This window comes from Nestor notabilis, unplaced genomic scaffold (assembly GCF_000696875.1).
Source record: "Nestor notabilis isolate BGI_N333 unplaced genomic scaffold, ASM69687v1 scaffold6030, whole genome shotgun sequence".
NCBI lineage: Eukaryota > Metazoa > Chordata > Aves > Psittaciformes > Psittacidae > Nestor > Nestor notabilis.
The window spans coordinates 1-27,202 of NW_009910578.1; the positions used below are offsets into that span (position 1 = coordinate 1).

Consider the following 27,202-nt stretch of genomic DNA (forward strand, 5'->3'; position numbering starts at 1 on the left):
GATGATCTTAAGGTCCTTTCCAACTCCAACTCTTCTGTGATTCTATGACTCTATGCTGCTTACAGAAGGTTTCCCTGTATCCATATAAAGTCATTTTGAAGGGAAAATACTTTCCCAGCAACTTCAGAGACTAGGGTGGGTCTATTTTCAGACTTGCAAGAGCTTGTGAGGGTGAACAATGTCTGCCTTTGGCTCTGATTTGCTATCTTGCGGGGAGTGTTCCCAAGTGGCATGGCAGTGCAGTACTTAGGAGGGCTGGCTGGGAACCAAGCTGTTGCCCATGCAAGCTTCAGCCTGTGGTCACAGCTTTGTGTGTTCATGATCAGGACTTCCCGCGCCAGAGTGTACTCCATGGTGCTTAATGTTAAGCTTATTTTTGCCTTTAATGACATACCTGTAGCCCCCTTGATTTTAACAAAAAAGTTATTGCTCTGCTTGCTGGGGTGTGATGAATCTGTGCATGTGTGGACACCGAAGTAAGACCAGCGAGGACCAGCTAACCCTGAGCTGTGATAGACCACCCAGGTACCAGCAAGGTACCAGCAAGGGTGGGCTGGGAGATGCCAGATCTCTGCCTGCTGTGGATGAACAGAGAAGAGGTGCCCGGTGAGGGAGGGGTGTTTGGAACAGATGCCAAATGGTAGCCTCATCCAGGAAGTCACAGGCTTTGCCACATAACCACATAACAGCAATGGGAAGTCCTTTCCAGCTGCTGCTTTTGACATAACGCAGACCGTCAGCTCCCCGTGATCTGCAGAAGCAGCACAGCCTGTGCTTTTCAGGCTCATTTCACCTCTCCTGGGGTGAATGAGCTCACTGGCTCTGTAACTAAGCCCCTTCCCAGGCCAGGGAGAGCTATTTGTCTTACAAACAATGGGTAGAGCAGGGAGGAAATGCTTGAAGTGCCTGCAGGCAGCAGCTGATCTCCATCAGCAGTCTGTACTGTCCTCTTGGCCAAGGAGCTCCTGAGCAGTCAGGGTGAGTGCTGGCAGGGAGCATCCTGTACATCCATGGATCCTGTATATCCACAGTGCTCCTGTCTCAAGAGGGACCCAGAGGCCACTCAGCCACATTGGTGGTGGTGACCGTTGTCATCAGCAGGTGCAACCCACGAGCCCCCATCCTGAAGGAAGCACATGGAGAAAGATTCCCCTTTGTGGACAGTGCAGCAAACAGAGCAGCAAGGCCTCTAAGATGCAGGATGTAGGATGAGGGCCAGTTGACTCCTTGCTGGCAGGAATCAAGTCATCTGCTCTGTACAAGGTGGGCTTCGTTCCAGTCCTGCTAAGCGCATGGTGGCCATGCTTCCTTCACAAGGACCCTGGAAGCAAGGGAGGTGACTTGCAGGAGGGAATGTCCTCATATCCTCTGATGTCCCTGCAAGGCTCAGCCATCCCCTGCTGCCCCCTTGTCCCTTGTCCATCTCTGGCTGCTCCAGGGGGCTGTGAGAGAGAGTGTGATCGGGACCAACACAGACAGTAAGCAGGTGCCATGTACCTGGGTGTCAGCTCACTGTGATGGGGGTCTGGCTACTGCTGTGGCCTGTCACGATTTGACTTTATATCTGCTGACTTCTTGGCCTTTCTCACTTGTTTTTAGTGGAGGAAGAAGCCTAGCTCTAGAGTTTTGGCTGTCTGGATTTAAGTCAAATATCTCAAGCGACAACACTGACTCTTCCCATGACACTGCTGCTTCTCTGGGGATGTGCATTCTCTCCCAACCTCAGGGCCATGCCGGACAGAGGCAGAAGCCTGTGAATGCTCCCAGTTCATTTTGCAGCCAAAGGCAGTGTCTCACGCTCCTCCTGGTTAGAGCAGGATGTACATCCCGAGCTTGAGCTGGGGGCTGACTCATAATGGCCAGGCTCTGGCTGTGCTGTGGCTGCCGTACCGAGGCACCTGTCGGGCGTTGCTGGGCCTGCCGTACCGAGCCAGCTGTGAAGTTGTGCAGGCAATTCCCCTTGCTAGGAGACAGAAGCAATTTCTCCTTGACCGGGAGGTGGGTGGAAATTCCCTCTGTCTTTTTCTCTGCCAGCAGTTGCTGTAGAACAATCCTGGTGTGATCTGCTCCTGGCAGGGTGAGTGAACATCCATGGGCAGGGGGTGTCCGGGCCCTTGGCACAGAGGGAAGCTCAGTGGCAGCCAAGGCTGAGACACCTCAGGTGGTGGATTTAGGGGTGTGTTGAATGCTGCCAGTTACTGACCAGGGAAGAATTGAGCCAGATCCTGGGAGAGCATAATGGCACCTTAAAATCCATCTGGCTTTTTACGTAAGAATTAGGGTCTCTCCGTTTCTGTGGTGGAAGATGGCGGTCATATGGGGTCTGCTGTGTTTCTCCTGCCTCATGCAGAACCCCAGCAACTGGGGATAAAGAGGAGAGTGTCATACAGGGCCAAAGGTAGCCCTGTCTCTCAGGGACAGGCCTCAAGCTCTGCAGCTGGAAGGGCGCCTTGCATGTGGAGGGTTCTGCATGGCTGGAGCAGAAGGCAGAAGCAGCAGCAGCAGTAGCTGCTGGCAGCCCTTGCAGAGCATGGGGTGAGCTAAACCGCCTGGGGACATCGGGTCTCACTGAGCTGCCAAGTGCCCTGTTGTCCCTATTGTTCTTGGGACACCAGAAAAAGAACAGGAAATGGCCGTGCTGGGGAAGGGGAGCAGAGTGCGTGACATGAGGTGGCCCCATTGTGTCCTGGGGATGGCAATACACAGCCCTGCTGCTGTGCAGGGGCCAGGCAGAGCTTTGGAAGGGGGCACATGCCCAGGTCCCTCTGTTAGCCCCATGATCACCACACTGTGCCACGCTATGGTTGTACTCAGGGGAACAACCTCCAGCGGGGTGTTGCTGAGAGTGCAGGGCTGGACATGGTCTGGAGTCCGGATCTGCGCTGGGCCACCTGGAGCAAGGATAACTCCAGTACCCTTCCACAGAGGAAAGGGTGCTGTGTCGCCAACACACCCCTCTCGTGGCCAGTATGCGGAAATCAATGCCTGCAGCAGCACAACCAGCAACAGGTTAACCAACGGAATGAAACCCTGCTTAAAACCTGCTCTCAGCTGAGACACTTCTCTGGGATCACACCAGCTGCTCAGGAGTGGGGAGCCACCTAGGCATCCCTTGGAATAAGACAGAGGATGGCTGATACCCTCTGACTGGTGACACCAGTGTGGATCTGCCCCTGGATCCCGAGGAGAGGCAAAAAGATGCCAGCTCTCTGCTGGAAGGTGTTGGTGCAGTGGGATGCACCCTGAAACCTGCTCCCCACTGCCTGCAAGAGGGCTGCAGGACAGAGTAAACATGCAGGGCTAAGGTCAGTGCATGTTGAGGACCCCAGAAGGAGCATCAGGACCCCAATCTGCTTCTTTCTTACAGGGCTGGGTATGAGCCATGGTCTGTGAGCCAGCGTACCCAGGGGCTTCAGTCGGGCTGTCTCAGGAGTACTTGTAGGAAATGCCTTCTCCTTGTGGAGCCTAATGGAAGCTTCAGCTTTTGGTTACTGCCTGCATCTTCGGAGCAAAGGGGAAAAGCTGATGTGTTCTTCAAGCTATCAATAAGTGGAAATAAACACTATGTGCTCCTTTGGTCTGCACTTCCTATTGTGGGGAATTAATAGCTGCATTTTGCAGAACAGCCCCACTGAAGAGGGTTTGAACAGAAAAGGTGCTTCTTCCTTTCCTGGTATATGAGTTACGTCTCCAACGTTTCCCAGCCTGAGGGGTAAACATCTCCAAACAGATCTGCAAAACAGCTCTGTTCCCATCTGATTTTGGAAGCAACTCCCTGTTTAAGCAGGGGTTGGAGCTCTCTAGGGAGAAATGGAGCTCTGCATTCACCTGGTCTCTTCACAGGTCTCTCCCAAGGAGAGAGCTCTGCCACCCTCTAGCCAGCCTCTGGCTGAACGTTCACCCAGGTGGAACAGGAGAAGCATGACTCTGAATTCCGCTAGCCAACTGCCATAGGCTTTGCTACAGATTGAAATCATGCTGGAAAAAAGGATGCTGCATAGGTGGCTAAGTCGCCCAAAAGAGTGCGTGGGACCCATCCAGCTTCCTCAGAACCCGTTGGAAGTGATTGGCCCCATTTAAAAGGCTAGGGAAGAGGCATGCTTGCAGTCACATGGTGTTTAAAAGTATTTCTCCCTTTTTACAGGACCCTCCATCGTGACCCCTCCTAAGGACATCTGGAATGTGACAGGAGCACAGATCTACCTGAGCTGTGAAGTCATTGGCATCCCAACCCCTGTCCTCACCTGGAACAAGGTAAGGGCCCTGCTGGGAGCCCTTAGAGCACTGCAAACCTGAGGCAGCTGAAACTGCCTGGTAAGAATAAAGGCCATAGCAGATTCCTCCTTGGAAACACTCATCTTCTGTGAGTTCTCCCACATGTGCAGTTCTGTCCACCCCCAAACATCTGGCTTTGCTTAACCTTTAGTCGCTGCTTTCTCTAAACCCTAGCTGATCCCGAGGCAGAGCAGGACTGTGCTTGTCTTGGTAGCGCCTGGTATTCTGAGCATGCCAGGAATGTTCCTTGACCTGCCATCACCCTGCTGACGGCAGCGACTCTGAGGTGTCTGGACACAGGTTGCCCACATCAGGATCAGGAATCACATGGGGCAGTCCTCTCTGTTAGCCAGCTGCTGCCGGTCTTGGCAGAGCATGGGTAATGTCTGGCGTAGGGCAGGGGCCAGCATTGGGCAGAGAGGATCCCACACTGAGAGGCACTGCGTAGGCCCTGTAGGTTCCTCAAATGCTACAGGTTTGTGGACACTTGGAAGGGATCCTTAAGCTGAAACAATACTAGCTTAAAAACATGACAGAGAAAAATACCAGGTTGGCCCAAATGTTACTCTGTTCTGAAACAGCAGGCTTTATTCACAGTGCTCCCAGAGCAGACTCTTGCGTGAGCATACAATGTAGGCATGTTGTCTCAGGCAGCATTTTCTGCTTGTATATAAGCAGACACCATGTTTACACTACTCTGCTGTTCGTGCCTGTTCCTCATGGCTGAGACACTGCTTGACCCTGTGGTAACAAGGGCTGAGCACCACTTATCCTGCACTCTGTCTGCTCTCGGCTCAGATACATGGCCCTGGGGAATGGCTGCACCGCTGCTCTCCCACGGATGCCGCGCCCCTCATAAGGGACTGCCTGGTTTGCTGCGTCAGAAGCCTGCAGGGCTGTTGGTAGGAAGAGGATAGGTCATGCAGGGAGAGTCCATTCTAGGAGCAACATGCAGACACTCAATTCTCTGCTACTGCCACTCTAAAAAGCCTGATCATCTGGAGCCTCTCCAGACAAGGACCACAGGTAGCTGCTCGCATCTGCTGCAGGCAGCTGAATCCTCCTTGTTTAGCACAGGCATCGTTTGATGGGCTAAACACACCCATGGGAACACACACAGGAGTTCCATGAGACCATGCTGGTGCAGGGCATGTCTGCACACCCCAGAAAGCTGTGCTGCTTTACTCGTTCCTGATGAGGCAAGGGGAGAGTAGGCTCAGTGTAGACACTGAGGCATTGGGGTAGTGGGGCTGCAGTGCACAGAAGATAAGGCGAAATGCTGAGCACTAGAAGAAACTGGCACCTACCATTTGTGCGTGGTAGTGCACAAAACACATTCATGTAAAAGCAGTGCTTTCTTGTCTTCGGGCAGGTATGGTCCTAACAGTTCCAGCGTAAATGATTCCCAAAACTCTTACCCCTTTCTGCCCTTGTGTTTAGATAATTCGGGGTCAGTATGGCGTCCAGAGGATGGAACTTCTGCCTGGGGACCGGGAGAACTTGGCTATCCAGACCCGAGGGGGCCCCGAGAAACACGAAGTGACTGGCTGGGTGCTCGTAAGTACTTTGTGTGTGCACAGGGCGGCACAAACAGCACAATGCAGGTTGCAAACAGCCCATGCACAAAGAACAGCACAGAAGCCACATGGCAACAGACAGGGCATCTAAAGGCAGACAACCTGTGTGAATTAGGCATGAAGGACAAGGGTGACAGTTGGCTCCAGTCTTACCCATTGCAGGTTTTCACCTCTGTGTAGCATGCAGAAGCATGCATTCTACGGTCAGAGAAGGCCAGACTTAAATAAAAGATCTCCTTTCCGTATGTCATTACTTTTCTGCTCCCGTTAGTGGGAAGGAGACCCTCACCATGCCGAGGGAGGAACCGGTACAGATGCAAGGAAGCACATCACCTGCCAGAGAGCAGCACAGCACAGAAGCCCTCAGCCCTCACTCAACAGACCTCCTGAGCTACAGGAGTACCTGCAGGCCGATCAGCAACTGCCACACATCAGGCGGAGCTGCTGTGCATCCCAGTAAGGGAACTGCAAGTATGATGGCTCCCAGAAGCAAGGGAGCACAGCTTAGGGCGTTGCTTCCCAAACCATTTGCAAAAGCAGAGGTGGAAACAAGGGGAGTGAAGGGTTTGAGCTGACGATTTTGCTGGACTGATTGGATGCAGCGTCTTTTAGGAAGGCTTTTTCTTCCTGCCTCTCTCCCCTTATGAAGCACTCAGTGCTCTGACACATCTCCAAACTAAGTAAACAGTAAAAGACAAGGAGGAAGTGTTACAGCACATGCAATCTGGCCTAGCAGAGAACAACATTACGGTGATCCACAGGAGTGGGTGCTCGTCCCAAACCTCACTGGAGAGAGCCACCGCAATCTGGACCAGGCTGTTCAGAGCAGACAGAAGAAAGCATGTTGTCAGTGTGGTCCCTATGGGTTAACTGATACTTCACACAGTAGATACCTTAAAACAGAACCACCTTTACCTATGCACAGGACACTTACTAGGGCATGGTGGGGCGTGTTTCTTTCTCTAGATATCTCCTCTGAGCAAAGAGGATGCTGGGGAATATGAGTGTCATGCATCAAATGCCAAAGGAGAGGCAACAGCTTCTGCAAAAATCCACGTTGTGGAAACTCTGCATGAAATAGCTCTGACCAAAGGTAGGTAATGTGGTTGAACACTCATCAGCTCTTTCCCCTCACAGTTTACTCAGTTACCTGGCACAGAAGGACCACCTCTGTCCAGAACATTCCCAGCAAATCTCTGCTGCCAGAGTTCTCAAGGGATTGTTAAGTAATCCCCAAGTGCTGTAAAGTACTGGAGATTAAGATACCAAGTTAAAACCACTTTATTTTTTTTTTTGGGGGGGGGTTTGGGGGGATGGGATTTACAAAGCATCTTTCAGTGGCTTTCCAGCACCTAAGTTTGTATCGTCCTTTCAGCGTTCTCTGAACGCTTCCAAACTTGCCCCTCTCCTGGGAGCACTGTTGTCACAACCAGACCCAAGGGAGAGGGGAACTTAAACCACTTTAGTTCCTGCCAAGTCCCAGCACCTCCTTACTCTTCCTCATCCTGGAAGCTTTCCAGTCTCTGCCATTCTCTCTGAATGCTGGAGTATCAAACCAGGGAGGGGACAGATAGGCCACAGCAGGCCTCTAAGCAAGGCCTGAAGCTTTTACCCTCCAGCCCTGAGTAATTTTTCAAACCCAGGTCATCTTTGCCAGGCTGCATTCAAAGCTGATGGCAAACCCACCACCCTCATTCCAGCTGCACAAAGAGGATGGCTTAGTACCACAGCCACATGTGCTTCAGAATAAATCTGGAGAGCTGGAACAGTAACTGTAACCGTGCTAGAAGCAGAGGCACTGGGAACAAAGCATCCAGCTACAAAACACTGCTGCCTAAATCCACTTCTGGACATAATCCTTCATTTTAATCCCAGTAGCTTTATCCAAACTATAGTCTTGATTTTCTATATCCTTATATCCCTGAATAGATGAAAGACTTCCTTTAGGAGAACATTAACAGCACCTGGCATTGAAATAAGAACATAAAATGAATCCCTTGCTAAAGGTTTTTAGCTAGTCTCTAATCCCTTTTCAAACATTTTATTTATGGATGTGAATGAAACTGAGTTTTACCGAGTTGTGCCACGAGGAGCACACTTATATCCCAGAACAGATGATGTTCACTCCCCCTCTCACAGCAACTCTACTGCGAGGTTGTAGTACTGCGTGCATTCATTGCCCCATGGTTTCTTTCTTACATGCACACTGTGTTACAGCTGTTTCGTTTCAGCTGTAGGAAAGCTCTCAAGCAAGCATGCTGTAGCTAAGCAATAAGCTGGCAATCCACAATGAAAGGAAACTGGTAATGTTAGTGGAACAAACTGTCAGACTCCTAAGCGACACCCTGTGCAGCTAGGGAGTCTGTGTCCCATGTCCAGTTGATCTCAGCATAGAAAAATGCCATCTCTTACCATCCCCCTGGCTGCTGTGGTCCTGCAGTAGGGAAGGAAGGAAAGAAGGAAGGAGGGGGTCAGGGCCAAGTTGTTAGGTCAGAAAACACACGCTGTGCTACAGCCCGAGTTGTGCTATTGCCCCTTGGAACAGTGCAGAGCATAACGTGTTTTTGTTTCTCCACAGATGATGGTGCAGAGCTGTGATGTGAGGACTTTCACTTACGCACAGTTTTAAGTTAGTGTTTTGGAAAACTGCAACCTCTGGCTTTTTCTAGCTCACTAATCATCCCCTTAACCCCCTTGTTCTTTGATAACCAATTCGCTTGCACACTTCTTTCACACATACACAAATAAAGAGATTCACAAGTTTGATTACAAATTTTAATTCTATTTACAGGAAATAAACATACTTTGGAACAGCATATAGCACATGAGTAAAGCTGTATTTTAAATGCAACCTACACAAAGTGAAACAAAACCTGAGCACTTCAGTCTCATCATTAAAAAGAAAAAAAGCCTTTTTAAAGGCTAAACACTCATCATACGAGGTGCGATACTCATAGACATCAGTTCCTGGAAGAGGAGTTTGCAGGCGTAGGGCATTCGAACCAAAGATATCTGGAAAGAGATTTCAAAAGGTTTGTGATAAGCACTCCTAAAATATCAACTTCCACCACCCTCTACACAAATAACTTCTTAGGTTTTTGGCTCAAAAGTGAGTCTGAAGTTATGTATGAAAGCATTTAACAGGAATTGCTCACAGACAAAGCAAGAGGAAAGCTGAGACTGTCTGTAGAGGCTACACAGCAGCTATCCAGACCACATTTTTAATGTGAAAACCTGCCAAGGGATCTGCTCTTAAACAACAGCTATTTAACAAGGGAAAATGTGCAAAGTGTGCCTGATGTGCAGTAAATGTAGTGATCATTTCCAGCACACATCTCTTCAGTAGCCTCAAGGCCATTTTACAGTTGCAACTGTCGGTCCCCAGCACAAGAACAAGCCTATTTAAGGCATCTATTTTTATCTCTGCTGCCGCTTTCCCTTGACATAGTTCTGTTACCAAGCACACACTACAGAGCTTTTTATTAACAATTGAAAAAGTGCAGCACAAAAGGCCTCCCATGGGGACTGAGCTCTGCAAGCATGAATATCTTCATGGGGACTGTCAAGGGCGATGGCTCTGAATTCCTGATTCTGAATTTTACTTCTAAAAATAAGCTCTCAAGCGTTTACTTTTAAAGTCTCTGAAAACTGAAAATGCAAAACATTTGAACAGCATTTCCTGCCAAGTGGCACGCCGATGTTGTAAAATTAATAACAAGACATTCAAATTATCTAGGATGCTATAAACACTTAAAACAGTTATGAAACTAAAATAGCAATTGTTCTGGTGCTTCTTTAAATATTTACTTCCCTATCCTCCTGTTCACCCGAGCAGTGTTTCCTCTGGCCCACAGAGGAGCGCTGGCTGATGAAAACCACACATACCTGAGTTTTATTACGGCATCCCCGGCATTCGTAGGTGTGAGTCCTTGTGTTTGCAATCGCCATGATGCCACAGAGATTGCAGACATGGACTTGGTATGGGTCTGAGGCTTCAAACAATCTTTCTCTCAAGAACTGGGCTGCTCCGTGAGCAATCTGGCAATCCCGTTCCATTTCTCCAAACCGAAGGCCACCATCACTGAAAAGAGGAAAAAAACCAGCTTTTGAGTTCACTGGCAAAATACATCCGTTCTTGTTGGTGAAACAAGTAACCCTTCAGAAACACAGCAGCAGCATTACAAGGTAGAAGTAAGGCTGTGCAGTAATTTAACACCTCAGAACAGTGTGAGGGAGAACATGGACACATAATTTGTAACTGCTGCTGAGCATTTCTAAAGCAGAAGTCGGCCAGCTGACAGCACAACCGCATAGCAAAGTGAGGTAAACATCATTCCTACTTATCTGTGGTGGGTTTAACCTTGGCTAGCTGCCACATGCCCATCAACAGCTCTCTCCCTCCCCCATGTCAACAGGACAGGGGGAGAAAGTAAGATGGGAAAAGCACATGGGTTGAGACAAAACCAGGGAGATCGCTTACTAATTGCCATCACAGGCAAAACAAGACTCAGCATGGGGAAATTAGTTTAATTTATTGCCCATTAGAAATGGAGTAGGATGGTGAGAAACAAAAGACAAAACTAAAACCATCATCTTCTCTGCTACCTTCTTCCCAGACTCAACTTTACCGTTTATTTCCAAGTCCCTCCTCCCCTCAGTCATAGGGGAATGAGAGTTGCAGTTAGAGCATAACAGTTCCTCTCTGCCACTCCTACCTCCTCACACTTTTTCCGTGCTCTAGAATAGGGTCCCTCCCAGTGGGATAGTCCTTCAAGAGCTACTCCAGCATGGGCCCTTCCTGTGGAGCCCACAATCCTTCAGGAACAGATTGCTGCAGCATGGGTCCCCCACAGATCACAGCTCCTGCCAGGAGCCTGCTCCAGTACGGGTTTTCCACAGGCTGCAGCATGGATATCTGCTCCATGGGCTGCTGTCAAACGACCTGCTTCACCATGGCCTGCATGGGAATCTCTGTGCCAGTGGCTGGAACAACTCCTCCCTCTCCTCCTCCTCCTCCGAGTGGGTGTCTGCAGGGCTGTTCCTTTTGCACTACCTCACTCCCCCCTGCCCAGCAGGTTTTACCCTTTCTCAAGGGTCACTGATGGGCTCAGCTTTGGCCAGCAGTGGGTCTGCTGGAGCCAGCTCTAAGCGGTTGTGTCTAGCACAGGGCAACACCTGGTCCTTCCTCAGAGAAGCCACCTCAGCAGTGCCCCCTGCTACCAAAACCTTGACATCTGCACTCAACACACCATCTTCAAGCTGAACACATACAAATGGATAGTTAATTGGGGTGAGCTAATCCAGTTCTACCTGCGAAGTTGAGGCAGTTAGTTTTTAGGGCGAAAAACTTCAAAGAAAAAGAAAACACTGTACAGAAACTAATGATCATCCTTACCGAGATCGACCCTCCATGGGCTGTCTGTTAAGTATCTGGATAGGCCCTCTTGCACGAGAATGGATTTTGTCATCCACCATGTGCTTCAACCGCTGATAATACGTAGGACCAATGAAGATCTGTGATGTGATTTTTCGACCAGTGAAGCCATTGTAGAGAACCTGAAGTAACCAATGCAATCACTGAATCATAAGCCTTCCTATCCACCAAATATATATTAAAAACATTACAGTGAATCAACATTTTGATTATACCTCGTTTCCTCTTAGATGATAGCCATAATCTGATAAAAGATTGGAAATCTTCTGCACGTTGACAGCATCGTTGAAAGGTGTAGCATCGCCAATCTCTCCCTTGTTTGCAGACACCTACAGAGATTTGGAAAAGCCTGTCAGATTTCTGAACTTCTTCCAGACAATATGAAGCTTTTCCAAACAGTTTTTACAGAATCTGAGGTTGCATGCCCAGGTCAGTGCCCCATCTGGCCTTGTTTATCAGCTACACAATTTATAGCAAGATTTTAACAAACAATTTTTGAGCAAGATTTATAGCAAGATTTTAACAAACAATTTTTGAGCAAGATTTATAGCAAGATTTTATCAACAATTTAGCTACTCCTTTTTCTAGATCACAGGAAATGTATGGAATAAAAGCAACAGATGGGAGAGCACACTGTAATCTGACTTGCTGGACAGAATTTACAGGACTGGAGGTCTTCCCCAAGAAACCTGCTTTTGCTATCAAATAACTAGAAAACAATCCTTATATTTTAGTGGATTAACACCTACCAGGGAGTAGTATCTTAAAAAAACCTATATTGCTCAGACATGCAGCATAAAAGATTCTTCTTACCTTCCCCTGGAGACACTCGATCAAGTGACCAATGGTCATACGGGAAGGGATGGCATGAGGGTTGATAATTATATCAGGTGTGATGCCTTCACAGGTAAAGGGCATATCCTAGAGCAAGGAAACAGTCGGTACATCCCAGAATATCAGCTTTAAGAAAAGCAGTTGCATGGCTTCAAATGAGACCTTTTAAAGCATTTCAAAGGTACTAAGTACCACGTAAGAAGCAGCTGTGTCTTTCTAAATATATTTTAGTTAAGGCAATATATTGCACCTGAGAGATATTCTACAGACAACTCGCTTAAGGCAGTTCCATCACTAAAATGATCAGAAATAGAACATTAAAAAGGGGGAAAAAAATCACTACCTCTTGCCTGTACTGGATACCACAGGTTCCTTTCTGACCATGTCTGCTGGCAAATTTATCTCCAATTTGTGGGATTCTCACAGAACGTACCTGTAAGTCACAGGAAAACATTCAGTCGATAAATACAGAACAAAAATGATGAGAAGTAGAAAGCACACATGCCAATGCTCACCCTAATCTTGCAGAACTTGTATCCTTCCTGGTTAAGGGTTACCATGACCTGATCTACAATGCCAGTCTCACTAGTTCTCAGGAAAGTGCTGCAGTCCCTCTTTGTGAAACGCCTGTTGGTGCTTTCCAGTTCATCTTCATTCTCTGGCAGCGTTACTGTTTTGCCAATGATGACATCGTCCCCAGACACACGTACCCCAGGTGCTATCAAACCATCATCATCAAGTTTGTCATAGATTGCATGTCTCATACCTTAAGAAGGAAAGGAAAAATAAAAGACTCCCAAACTGTTCAACATACTGGATTTGATGTTCTGCAGACATTCAACAAGCCTGCTTGCAGCTTCAGAGAAAATGTCTAAAGATACTTCCATGCAAATACCTCAACTGATGCATTTTGCTGTTAACACAGACATTTTTGCCACTTTGTATGGTCCCAAAATAAAGAATGAACCAGTTCAGCAACACTGCCCACAAAAATGTAATTTAAAAACTCAGTCTTCACACACTCCTGTATCTCACCTTGGCAAGTTTCACGTGTAGGCTTCTCAAAAACTTCCTCTTGGTCATACCCTTTTTTAGACTCCTGCTCTTTGTACGAGCGATAGAACACAGATCTGAAACAAAGTTATAAAGCCTTTCACAGTGAAATCAGCATTGTTCTTCCTCATCTGTCCACCTCAATTTCACTATAATCACAATTTTATCACACATTATGGCTACTGTTACTAATGAAAACCAAATCAAATCACACCACCTTTCCTCTAAAGTCTCGTTAATCAGTGACTGTCACTGAGGAGGGGAAAACAAAACCAAAACCGCCCCACCACACAAACAAAAACCAGTTTCAGATGGCATTTTGATGGTCACTTTTTAGATATTGCCAAAGTACATAATATATAACATGCTAATTTTTGATGAACTGCAGAGACTTCCAGTTCTGCTTGACATCTCAAAAGTAGTTCTTATTCCTAGATTATGCACATTTTCATCATGCCATTCTCATACTATTTTCTCCTTATACCTGCCATTTTGCAGGAATACAAAATGTACAACTGACCTGCAACGGAAAACTTTCAACTTATATATGCCTCTTTCCAGGGCTTTTGTTTGCTGCCTCAGTTGCCACAACACCAAAGCCATGGCCTTTCAGATAAACATTATCCACAGAAGGTTTTATAAGAGCTTTATAAGCTTTTATAGAGCTGTAAAAGTCTAATAGTCCCACTAATACACTGGAAGGCAGAAGATCCAGGATCCCAAGCATACACTTCCTGGTCTCAACTTGGACAAAAGAAAATGAACAAAACTAGAAACCCACTGACAAGCCATATAGCTAAGGACAGCCATCTAAAAACTGTAATGCACAAAGTCACATCAGTTGCCAGCTGACCCAACAGCAGTTCCTGCTAAGGAGAGGCACATGCCAACCCTCACTGGTAGCAAATGTCATCCTACTAAGGACTATTACAAAGCTGCAATATTGCCATTAAGGGGAGTTCATAACTGAGAAGAGTTAGACGAAAATATAACACCATAGAGTCCAAATATTTTTTTTTTTTTTTCATTTAACCATTGTACAAAGAACAGTAAATGTAGTGAAGACCAAAATGGAAAAGTTGAGAAGATGGACTGGGAAGTCATGTTACACAAAGGATGAACCATTCTTCATTGTTCTGCTAAGATACACATGCTGAGATACCATTTTCACTGCACTGCTCCCTCCACCCCCATTAAAAATAAAATAAATTAAATCACTAAAGAATTTATAAAGTTTTACCTGAAAAAGCCTCTGTCAACAGCAGAACGGTTCATGATGACGGAGTCTTCCTGGTTATAGCCTGTGTATGATGCAATGGCTACAATCGAGTTGATACCTATAATATGCAGAGCAAATACTTTGAAAGGTTGCTCACATACCAGACAGGCATTACTGAATTACAGTTTTGAATCACAATTCAAAATAAGCTGTATTCTCTACAGTGAAGCTGTTCTCTTTCTGAGATAAAATCTCCATGTCCCACACACAAAACCCCAGAATACCAGCAAATACAGCTTTGGGTAGAAAAGAGTCAAGAGTGACCCCTTGTGAAAAACCCAGCAAATACCAATACAGAAAATGCATTTTTCCAGTTAAGATTTTAACAGAGTTTATGGATAAAGTAGTTTCAGATGCAACATTAGCAGTGTATTTTTTGCAGTTTAGATGTCCAGCTACAAGTTAATGTTTAATCTATAATTAACTTTTAAATTACATACACCTGCTAAATATTCAGGTATTCTACACGCAACGATTGTGACAGAGCTTAAACAAAGCAGTAGCATTTTTGTTTTATAAACATTAACTGACAACATACCTGCTGGTAACTCTCTAAATCGCAAGTACTCCATGGAGCGTGTCGTTACAAGGGGCTTCTGAGGATAGTACAATACATGAGCCAGTGTATCCATACGAACATGAAAGTTTGTAATGTAAACTCCCATAGCCTGTTTACCCATGGCAGACTGGTAAGTGTTCCTGGGAGACTAGACAGACAAGGGAAGACCAATATTACGTACATGAAGCTCTTCACACATACACCTGTGGGTTTTCTATCAGCTTCAAAAGCAGGATGTCAGAAGTGATGCACTGACCTGGTTGTGATCAGGAAAAGGGATAATAGATGCACATACTCCCAGGATCATAGATGGGTGAATCTCACAGTGTGTGTATGTTGAACAATATGCCACACCTTTCTCTTGTAAATCATCTGGAGTCATTGCCAGCATCACAGTCTCTTCTTCCAGTGTGTCAATGTACTCTACTACACCGCTGGCCACAAGATCCTGCCAACTGAACAAACAATGCCCAAAATACTCAGCCAACACATCAAATGGGTCTCTTCAGCAGTAACAAGATGAAGGACTTCCCTGGAGTATTATTTCTACTACTGCCTCAGCATGATATAAAACAAAAAAATAAAAAACTAAGCTACCAGGCAGAGAAAGCATCTTTGTGCTACACAAAGCTTTAAACAATTCCCTCTCCAATCTGAAGGAACCTGCTGCTTCCAAGATGGAAAATCAGACATTCAACTGAATTTCAGGAACATCTCACCTGTAGTTGTTATACTCTCGTTCCTTCAGTTGGTCAATATGCCTTTTCTTCAACAGCAGTTTCTGTTTTTCCACAATTAAAAGGGGTCGACAAATTCTGCCTGCATCAGTGTAGATGCGGATTTCTCGCTCACGAATATCTCTAATCATTGAGACCTGCACAAGAAAGCAGCACCCCATGAGTACAAAGTCTTAGCATGGAATCAGAACTATGTAACACAAAATAGGTTACAAAGTTCCCTAAAGCAAAGCAGCATTTCAGAAGACTGTTTTCAACTGGATCCTCTTACAGTAAAGGAAACCAAAAACTAACCACAACCAAACAACAAACCACACACATCAAACAAGAAAACTCCCAAAAGCACCAAACCCAAAAACACTCCCAAAACAAACCAAAACCACCAAAAAACCTAAACAACCAATGTAAAGTATGTTCAGAAAGAGACTTGCAAATAATGCTATTTGGAGCTTGCAAAGTAGTATAAAGGCATTATCCTCACTCATGAAAAAAGACACCCAAACTCTAGATGTAAAATTTATACCTCTGACACAATGATGTCCATCTGACGACGGAGCTTCCTTAGGGTATTCATGAGTTGCTCTGGATCTTTGTGTATTCCTACCCAGCAGCCGTTAACAAAGATCTTGGTAGCACTGGAAAGAGGATAAAACATATAAATAAAAAATGATGATTTTTTGTTAGAGGGGAAAAAAAAAAGAGAAAGCAAAACAATGAAAAAGTACAAATATTAACGAAGAAACAAAGTACAAAAAAGCACCCTCCCATCACCCCCCAAAAATACCCCAAAGCCCTTGAAATGTTGTGCAGGATAAAAAGCTTAAGTCTGTTTAAACAGTTGCATTTGCACATACTCAGCTATTGCTGCTGGAGATATTTCTTCCAGGTTTTCCATACTCCACTCTTCCAAGAATTCCAAAATTGGGGATGGCTGAGACCCCACAGAAATGTAAGCCATGAGGGCTAAGTTCTTCACAAGTCCTACTGCATGACCCTAACAGAAACACAAAGTTAACTTGCATTTCCAAGCCAAGAGATTCCCCTAAGAAGATCCGAGAACTTAAACTTCAAGTCCTTATGGAAGTGGACACAAAACATGCTAATTACTTTATTAATTTCTACCATTCAATGACAGTTAGCTACAAAGCTAAATATCCATGTCAGCACTTTAAAAAAACAAGTGCAAGAGATCATCACAAGTACCATGGCTATAAAATGACTAGCAGAGAAAAGCAGTTAGGCATGAGTAGGTGCTGACATAAATACTAGTTTCATTACCTCTGGGGTCTCAGCAGGGCAAACCATTCCCCACAGTGTGTTGTGCAGCTGTCTGGGCTTTGCTAGTTTGCCATCTCGACCAATTGGAGAATTCAGGCGTCTCAAGTGGGAAAGTGTAGATGCGAAAGTCAGGCGGTTTAACACCTGCACGGAGTAAGGAATTCGGTCAGTCAAAGCTGCTTAAGAGTGTTGCTGACAGGCACCACGATACATTAGAGCAAAGGATCAATGCCCTCTAGAAATGATGTACTTGAACTAAAATAGCTCTGATTTTTGTTGGCTACACTTTTTAGCTCACCTCCACTAAACTCAGACTAAGTTTAACCTTAAAATTAGCACCTAACCAGTGTTGGAATGGCAGAAGTTTTCAGAGCAGGCTTACATCATGGCAAAGCCCAGCATAAAGAGTTACCCAAGGAAAGAGCTGGTTTTTTGTAGTATAGCTTACTCACACCAGGTAACTAGAATGCATGATACTAATAAAAACACTTGAAAAGCTACATTTTCACCAGGGGGGTTTACCAGTACAATGACACAGAGATCTTTTCAAACTTAGTTTGAAAAAACTAAGACTTAATCAGAAGCAAATCAGTATTTGCATTCTTATTCAGAGTCTGCTCGAGGCTTCTTAAAAATTTATTTTTACAGCCTGAAATGGGAGAGTTTATTTAAAAAGCCCCTCACACACATACATCAACATCACACCAGCCAGGGACAGCTACAATCTTTGCCCCTTTCCTAACTTTGCTTTCCCCAGATTATGATCTCACCAGGGCTCTAGACAACAAAACATGCTGGCGTTTAAAAACTGTCACCTTTTTTCCTTTTCCACCCTTATGAGAAATAGGTTCAAATAAGCACTGCTCTGGACTCTCCAGACTAATAGAGTCAATGCTCCTCATCATTTAGCTGTGGAATACATAACTGTTATATTACATGGTGCCACTGAAATTTCTTTAAGCACCTGTGAAGCACTGAAAGTAATCAGAAGAAAGAAACCCATCCTCCCTAAAGATTCCCTGGGACTAGGACTTGAGCAGACACACAAGCATAAGCTCTAACACAAAAAGTCTTTGTAAGAGTTACACCAACTGTTTAGCAATCAATGCAAAAGCTAAAACAAAACCCAAATAACCATTAAAATACCCAAACCCCACACCAGACTCAACTATTTGGATCCTCATCTGTTTCAGCTATGGAAGTTTCCTTTTAAAAATGGTTCGTTTAACATACAACACACATAGCTGCCAAGCAATGTTAAACTCTTCCATGACATAGCTCTTCTCTTATGTAAACCTGACAAATGCTACCATGCCTTATTCAGCTGTTGTACCTGAGATACTCCTGCTCTGGCCTGATGAGCTTTCTTCTGGTCACCCCAGTTTCCAGTTGCCAGTGAATACTTCAAACCATCTGAAATAATTCTTGTTTTAATTGCCAGTTCCAAGTTGAAATCTTTCCCTCTGTCAATGAACTTTTGTGCATATATTCTCACTTCCTTTAGCAAATTCTTGAACATTCTGTAGAAGATGCCAAGAAACACGATTAAACAATACTATAGCAATTCAGCCTACTCAGCACTATGCGGGGAAAAACTGTCACTGGCCTCCTGAAAGAAGCAAGTAACTTGTAACTAGAGGAGGAGGGGGAAAAAAATCCCAAACCGAATTAACCTGTTTGTGAACATGTAAAAAATATGCTTCAAAAGTAGTTGATGCTATTAGAGAAAACTTACCCACTCCATGAAAAAGTTCTAACAGTTATAATCAGATATAGGCTGTGTTGCCTAAGACTGGCTATTAGACACAACAGAGTAGTCTGCTTTTTTAGAAGCACAGTGTTGGCAATACCTCTACCATTAATTATCCCCAAAGAAAACATAGATATTATAGTTACCCTCTGAATAGGAAAGCTAACAGTGGTCCAGCAAGATCCAGTCTTTTGTTGCCATAATGATCTCTGTCATCAAGCTCTCTTCTTCCCAGTGCTGCCAGCAACAATCTATGAACCATGTATCTAAGCAAATAAAGCAGTTTATGTTTTAAACTGATCACAGACATTCATAACAGACACTACATGATTTCACAGATAAAACAGTGAACTGTTTCCTAAAGGCTGCCCATTCTAGATCTTCAGGATACTGCTGTCCTAACACAGTCCTCTTCATGTCCTTAAAGGCTTAATGACCAACTGAAAGTTCAGGTAACTACAGAAAGAAGTTAATGTTTACATCATGATGGCAACGCATCTTCTGCTACATGTCTGTCCTGTAATATGGGCTACGTTTAAGCAGGTGGAATCAGGTGTGAAATGCTAAGTCTCCTGATGCTACAGTTCATCTGCGTATGGTAAGCAGTGATAAAGAGGATGTGCCAATAGTTTTAAAGACTGAGTTTACATTACGAACAGCTATCTACGTATTAGTTAACAACCTCTATATGTTGTCCATGCAGTGTGATGTCAAAGAGAGTCATTTATCACTATCACCACATCTAACTTAAGATCCAGAATGTGTTGGAGCCTTGTTTCCTTTTTTTAATTATTTATTTATTTTGCATTTTCTCAGTTTCAAAGCTAAACCGGTGCCCTAAAGTTTATCACTGATTATCCAGAAGGCTGAAGTTAAAAACAAACTTCCTGTCAGTGTATTCTTCCAGTCATATACATATATGTGAATAAAATCTCTACTCAGGGTCTGTTTGCAGATGTCTAACAGAAAATACTGACATACCCTAGAAAATAGGCCTTTTTGGTTTCACAGAAGTCACTGACACCAACATGTGGGAGCATTTCCTTCTGCAAGACCTCTTTAGCATACTTGATTCTCTTCTCTTTGGTGACACCTGGCTTTGCACCTCTTGATCCAATGAAGTTTAGAGCAACATTTTGCTCTTGAATGACAAATGCTTCATCCAGAGAAGGTTTGACCTAAATGCACAAAATACAGCAAAATCCTGTAGGATCTAGTGCCTGGCTTTACTGTAGTAGCTCTTTCAAGAGCAGCAGCAAACAGTAGCAGAGCACATAGGAAGCACATAAAAAATAGTTTAGACTTCAGAAAATATTCTCATTCAAGTACTTTCTAAGCCTGTTGCTGTTTCAGGTATAAATCAATGGCAGCAGGATAAGACTCTACCACTCCAAATACTTATTAACACTGAAATTTCCATTGCACTCCTTTCACACAACATACTCATTTGAATAGGTTTAGGCAGAGAACTTTCGACATTTCTAACAGACAACCTTTCAAAATAATGAAGTAATAAATTACAATTGCAAAAAGAACAACACTGTGAACAATGATTAGCCACACCTACACAGCACCAAATATCAAGCCAGGAAATAACTTATTTAACACGTTACCATTTCCATCATTTCTGGATCTTCAAAATCATATATGATGTGCTCTAAGATGTCCCTGTCAGACACAAAGCCTAGTGCACGAAAGACAATTATGATGGGGACTTCTTGTTTGATATAAGGCAAGGTTGCTACAATGCGCTGACCAATAGCACTCTTCTTCGCACCCTGAAAAGATGGGAAAAAAATCCATACATTACTCTTAAATGATCTTGTATTTAAATAAAAATGTGCTCTGGCTTCAGCCTAGCTTTTCTAATCCTCTGCATAAGACTCTCCATTCTTGTAATTATTCAAGTAGTTGCTCCCCCCCTCCCAGAAAGAAACAAATACTGTGGAATGCAGATGAACTAGAGTGCCCCATCCACCAGGAGCAAAAGCAGTGTAAGGCTTCTATTAAAGTTACTCTTGAAACATGTTTGAGAATTTCCAATCATTGCAATGGTAAATGAGCACTGACACCTTCTGCTTTAGAAGTTATGAACAGCACTCATTTCCCTTCAGAGATGGCACAGTTAGATGTTAAATATGAATTAATACATGGTCTGCAAAACACACCTAAACACTAGCTATACCATCAGCAAAAACAGGGTCCCTGCTCCTATTTTTGTCCTTCGTCAAAAAACAGGATGCAACTTGTTTGGGTTTTCTAAAATCTCATTTACAGTAATTCTAAAATTATTTATTAGCCTCACTCTGAAGCCTGCCACAAACTAAGTCTTCATTTTAAATTATTTGTCCCAGTGACAGGCATAATCTATGATAAACGGAATCCATTTTAATTAAATTTTACCTTCTTTACAACTTAGCATCAGAAGAAATTTCTTCTCAAAATCCCAAAAGTAAATGACATGAAGGGACAGGACAGTAACAAAACTCCTAGAACAATCTTAAACCACAACAACTGTGCCCCAGGTCAAGGGTTATTACTGTTTTGGCATACCTGCCCACCTCTGGCCAGCATGCTAACCCATATAGTACTTGTTGGTCGAGAGGAATTTTCCAGACAAGATCTACACTCTCCTGTGTAGGCATATTTTGAATCTTTCTTTGCAAACACATACACTGTGTTTGTAGCCATTTTCTCTTGAGCAATCAGAACCTGTGTTAGAAACAAGAACACTAGTAAACAACTGACAAAAGGGGATGCTGAAAGTAACAAGGACAGGATGTTTCTACGATTCCTTTGGGTCCCTTAACTTTAAAAGCACTGACAGCACGAAGTCAATTTGCCAAACTGAGCTGGATTACATTCTACGTTTTTAAAATACAGTATTAAGTAACAAATACACCTAGTTAGAATAACCAAAAGTCTCCAGGAACACTGCTCTCTGTGATATATTTACCACATCTGCTAGCTGTGTCGAGACATTTCTGCTAGCTGCAGGCACAACACTGATAAAGCAAGCATTTCGCTATCTGTTTCCAAGGCCAACACGCTACACAGGCATTTAAATTTAAATATCAGCTATGAGGGTCAAAGTCAGATTATTTTTTTTTCTCCCAAGAAGAAAAACATCATTTTATTTCTTTTGCTGTGTTTGCCAGGTATTAGTTATAAAAAATCTGGTAGTTTCAGTGGTGAGGCATAAGAATGGAGAAGATATGACTTGCTAAAGCTGAATCCACAGCAATGGAAGAAAGAACCTACTCCTATAGCAAAATGCATCTATACAGCTGTGAACGCACTGGAGGAGACTCCAAGCGAAGTACCACCTCATTTAGATTGCATGCTGCTCTGCAATGTTGAAAACAAAGGAAAATATCTAGAGTATTTAGTGGCATTCAATACAAAACAGTTTCAGAAACCGAAGAAGGGAAACATGCCTCAGAGAAGAAGAAAAGGTGGCTCAAGAAAGACCTAATGGAGGACTAAACCCCATCTTTCTACAGGCTTGCAAGTGCCCTCGGTAACTGTGATACACTGGAATAAAAGTGCTTATGCTCCTGGTAAAACATATGGAAACAAGTAACAAAACATCCAGTGTCTGTAAAGATGGCTGTGCAAGGCATAATCCCTTACCTTTTCTGATCCATTAATGATAAAGTATCCACCAGGATCAAGCGGGCATTCATTCAGTTCACAAAGATCACGGTCCGTTAAGCCATTCAACAAACAGTATGTTGAACGTAACATAATAGGAATTTTTCCTATAAAAGTTTTCTGATGCTGTGTCTGTAACTGATCCTCCCCTTCTTTAATAACTGTTTTAGTTATATCCACATACAAGGGGGCTGAATACCTACAGAATAAAACCATCATTTTGTTATCTGTCAGTTATTACTCCAGGTTGTACAGAAGTATAATGAATGCAGTTATCAAAGCACTTACTGGCACAATAATAATTATTAAGAAATCATCAATCATTGTCTGAATTTAACAACTGGGCATCAAAATATAAGTAAAGCAGTAATTATTACATTTTCAAGGCACTGGTAAATGGAAAAAGACTAGTAATTAACAATGCAAAGCCAGTCCTTCCTTGTGCTTATCCACTACAAAGTTTGCTCTTACGTAAGGTTCCTCAGCCTGGCTTCATTAGGCATCATAGGTGAGGGTGCTCCGTCTCTTTCCCAATGTGTAGGTTTAGAGAGGTAGATTTGTTCAAACTTCAACAGATACCGGGGCTGGAAAACAAGAAGACATTTACCTGTAATGGAAGAAACATCCATTTTGGTTGTTCAAGAGTGGCTGTGGCCCTAGAGCTTAATAACAGATGCTGCCACACACCCTCAGCTCAAGGTATGGAAACAATCCCTCTTTAGGTGACTAGACCAAAAAAAGCACTCAAAAGTTTTCAATATAATTTCTAAATACCTCATTAATTAATAAAGAAAATCAACCAACTACAACAGAAAGACTCAGAGGAAACTAAGAAGTCAAAGTCATTATCAAGAGGAAGAATAAAGAACCCAAATAGGCCTTCCTATGAAACAGCTAAGAAACTCAAATCTGCCAAATCAGTGAATATATTAACAAATAGAATATGCTCTACATACACCTATTGAGATATTGCGTATGTAACTTTAGATAAAACTGCTAGTTTTATGATGCAAAAAGGACAATCTGCTTTAACACATACAATGAGACAGGTGACATATCAAAGAATGAGACTTTTTAAAGCTTTGCTCCCATGCACAAAACATCAAATTTAATAGCTTTGGTTTAGTTCCACAGAAATCCTTTAGCATGTTACAGTGAAACCATGGGCATGAAAGGACAGATACATTTCAGCAATAGAACAATTCTCAAGATCTTCATTTTGCTCCAAGAGCCACTCATCTCTCAAAATCTTACTGCAATGAGATTTAAAGCATTCAGTCACTTAAATCAAAACCCTTGCATTTAAAATAAAGGGATAAAAGTTTTAAAACAATACTTTTATCAAAGTGCATTTGTGTATCTGGTAGGGGGAGCTAGAACTTAAAAGAAAGCAAGCAGCCACACAACAGTAGCTTTGTTCAAGTGTTTCATATGTGGTCGCAAACCTGCTGCCCAAGCATGCAGAGGCCTTGCGTGCCTCCTTGCATGCCAAAGGACCTAGAGATGAGCCATTCTACTCCCAAAACATTCCTTCACAGACCAAAATCCAGGGCAGTAGAGAAACCTAAGCAAATCATCAGACCTGCACATATACAAGTAAGGCTTTTTGCCTTCCTTTTTCTTCAAGTTGCTATTTCCTACCGTGTCCCTTTGCAGAACAAAAGTTAATACAAAGAACTACAGTGCTGCCACCCCAACTAAGTATCTGCCTAGAAGCCAACTGAGACATCTATTACTAAAACAAAACTTGAATTCCATGCAGGTGTTTTACCATATCTCAGCCATAAGGGCTCTGCTGCAGAGCACACCACCAAAGCAACACTTGCTCTAGAAGAGCAAGTCCCAAAGCACAGGAAAAAAATGTCACTTTATGGTTTATCTTGTGAGTTGTTTTAGCCTTTCTAAAATATATTTTAAAAATCCCAATATTCAACCAGAGACACGTCAGGGGAGGTTTAGATTGGGTATCAGGAAAAATTTCTTCACTGAAATGGAGGTCAGGTATTGGAACAGGGAAGTGGTGGAATCCCCATCCCTTAGTGTTCAAAAATCATGTAGATGAGGCCCTCAGTGACATGGTTTAGTGGTGGACTTGGCAGTCCTGGGGTAAAGGCTGGACTTGATGATCTTAAAAGGCCTTTTCCAACCTAGTTGATTCTACAGTTCTGTGAAATAGACTCCACTTACCGGCTCTTCCACTTCTCCTGTGGCATGCTGGGCTTCAGCTTGTAAATCAATTGGTGGAGCATCTTCCACAATTCTCTGCACAGACATCTGAATAAACTCATCGAAAGAATCCAGCTGTTGCCTGACTAAACCCTTTTCATCAAAATAGGAGCTAATAAAAAAAAAGAGCATGAATGAACAAGACAATTCACGTACTTCATACATGAACAAGCTTAAGACGTATTCATTATAAAACCTCCAAAAGCCATGAAATACAGTGCATATATACCCTCGCTTGTAGCAAGTATATACATCCACTTTTCCCGAGGCATGAGTTTCAAACACAGATGTTTAAAAATGTTTTAAGAATTCTCTCACTGCTTGAAGACACACACAATAACGTGACAGACTTGCTGCCACCTCCTGGCTAAGCCACGACTGTACGCACACGCTACCCCGCATTAGAAGGGAAACACGATGACAAACCTCAGTGAAAGTGGCTTCAGATAAAGTTTTCAACAATGTAGGTAAATTACTTCACCTTAACTAATTTTCCAAGTTGCAGTAAACTGAGTGCATGCCCCTAAGACAAGGTACCAGTCCTCAAAACTTTTCTTAGCTTGGATCCCCTCTGTTCCAGCCACATGAGATTCCCAGCTTCACGTCTTCACCAGATTTGCCTTAGCCTTTGTGTCACCTAGCTTCAACTCAGCACAACCTAACTGCAAAAATCAAAGCCTACGTTTGAAGCCCCACATCCTAATTTTTAATGGGATGACCTAAACGTGTCTGCTGCATTAGCTGTGCCAGCAAGCTCCTCTACCTCACATTCCTGAAGTGAGCCAGGGAACCCGTACTACCTCAGCTTCTGCCCATCACTGCCAAGATCTGTAGAAAAAACTGGTAAGAACTACCTCCCTACCAATAACTTCAGGCTTCCCCAAGAAAGGCAACACACCCTTGCTATCATGCCTTTGTCACAGTGGATCTTGACAGCACAGTCTGCTATTGCACACAGGGAAGGAGGAAGGGAATGGACAACTTGTATCACAGAGCAGTTGAGGCTGGAAGGGACCTCTGAAGATCATCTTGTCCTATCATCCCATTCGAGAAAGGTCAGCCAGAGCTGACTGTCCACGACCACGTCCAGATGGCTTCTGAATACCACCAAGGATGGAGGCAGAGACCCCATGGCCACTCTGGGCAACCCATGCCAGTGCTTGGTCACCCTCACAGTAAAAAAAGAGGTTTGGCATATGGAGTGAGGTGCAGCTTCAGCTGAAGGACTTGCCTTAGTTACCTCCCACCGGACTGAAATCAAAGGTAGCACTCTTCACTGGGGTGCAAAAGAAAGGATCTCCTTCTGCCTCCAAAAGTTCTCATCTCTGCTCTCTACCCAGACTGCCTATGTAACCATACCTACAGACCTTGTGTTTTGTTTGCAACTGCTGTTCTCAGGCACCCATCATATACATTTAATGATGAAATTAACAAAAGAAACACTTTTTACTCTGTTCCACACAGCATGCCACTCCTCATCAGTTACAAGAAGCTGCAGGTCCTGAACATTACATGTCTTGCTAGGAAAACACTGACACAGTTTTCTCATAAGACCTCACTCGGAGTATTGTGTACAGTTCTGGTGTCTTCAACATAAAAAGGACATGGAGCTGTTGGAGCAAGTCCAGAGGAGGCGGCCACTAAAAATGATCAGGGGGCTGAAGCACCTCCCGTATGAAGACAGGCTGAGAAAGTTGGGGCTGTTCAGCCTGGAGAAAAGAAGGCTGCGTGGAGACCTCATAGCAGCCTTCCAGGATCTGAAGGGGGCCTATAAGGATGCTGGGGAGGGACCCTTCATTAGGGACTCTAGTGGTAGGACAAGGGATAATGGGTTTAAACTTAAACAGGGGAAATTTAGATTAGATATAAGGAAGAAGTTCTTCACAGTGAGGGTGGTGAGGCACTGGAATAGGTTGCCCAAGGAAGTTGTGAATGCTCCATCCCTGGCAGTGTTCAAGGCCATGTTGGACAGAGCCTTGGGCGACATAGTTTAGTGTGTGGTGTCCCTGCCCATGGCAGGGGGGTTGGAACTAGATGATCTTAAGGTCCTTTCCAACCCAACCCATTCTATGGTGGAACAGCCAAGTACTGACTTCCTAATGCCAGCATCAGCTATGAGAATATTGGGCAAAATCACGTGCTTGATATGGAATCAAGATCACTTCTTCATTCAAAGACAGCGCACCTCAGTGGGGGTCAGCAGGGCCTCTGCATCCCTACTGACAACCCTGCTGTTGTACTTAAAGCCCTTCCTGTGTGTTTTAGCTCTGAACGTGCTACAGCAGTTTCACACAGCCAAGCCCACAGCTTCCACAACACGTTGCCAGTGAACTGGATGTCACCATTAAGGCCAAGAGCACCTGTGCTTAAGTGTTAAGAACAGTGAGTTCCAGCAACTCACCTAATAACAATCCAGCACGCTTCTTGCCACAAGTCAGGGGTGATTTCATCATCATCTTCATCATACTGCATATCTGCGGGGAAGCACGACGTTTAAACCAGGCCCCGGTCCCCCGGGCTCTCCCCTCCTCTCCTCAGGCAGGGCC

General features: G+C 44.1%; 2 protein-coding genes across 2 annotated transcripts; one reads left to right on the top strand and one right to left on the bottom strand.

Annotated features, from left to right (window-relative positions):
* Window positions 1-4,144: 4,144 nt before the first annotated feature.
* On the top strand, window positions 4,145-8,668 carry LOC104402748 (insulin-like growth factor-binding protein 7; the record flags this gene model as incomplete). The annotated part of the gene is made up of 4 exons (XM_010010713.1): window positions 4,145-4,254; window positions 5,716-5,832; window positions 6,819-6,945; window positions 8,431-8,668. Coding segments are annotated over 4 exons (374 nt in total), but the record flags the coding sequence as incomplete, so codon positions are not given.
* On the bottom strand, window positions 8,619-27,128 carry POLR2B (polymerase (RNA) II (DNA directed) polypeptide B, 140kDa). Its single transcript, XM_010010701.1, has 24 exons — window positions 27,058-27,128; window positions 24,618-24,768; window positions 22,902-23,014; window positions 22,410-22,629; window positions 21,330-21,488; window positions 20,390-20,554; window positions 19,758-19,954; window positions 18,923-19,042; window positions 18,360-18,546; window positions 17,027-17,170; window positions 16,603-16,742; window positions 16,272-16,383; window positions 15,731-15,885; window positions 15,268-15,466; window positions 14,991-15,159; window positions 14,414-14,510; window positions 13,156-13,250; window positions 12,636-12,886; window positions 12,464-12,553; window positions 12,100-12,207; window positions 11,502-11,615; window positions 11,248-11,408; window positions 9,738-9,933; window positions 8,619-8,864 (listed from the first exon to the last, which is right to left on the bottom strand). Exons 1-24 carry the CDS (start codon window positions 27,126-27,128, stop codon window positions 8,775-8,777), a joined length of 3,504 nt encoding a protein of 1,167 aa, XP_010009003.1. The 3' UTR covers window positions 8,619-8,774.
* Between the last annotated feature and the right edge of the window lie 74 nt (window positions 27,129-27,202).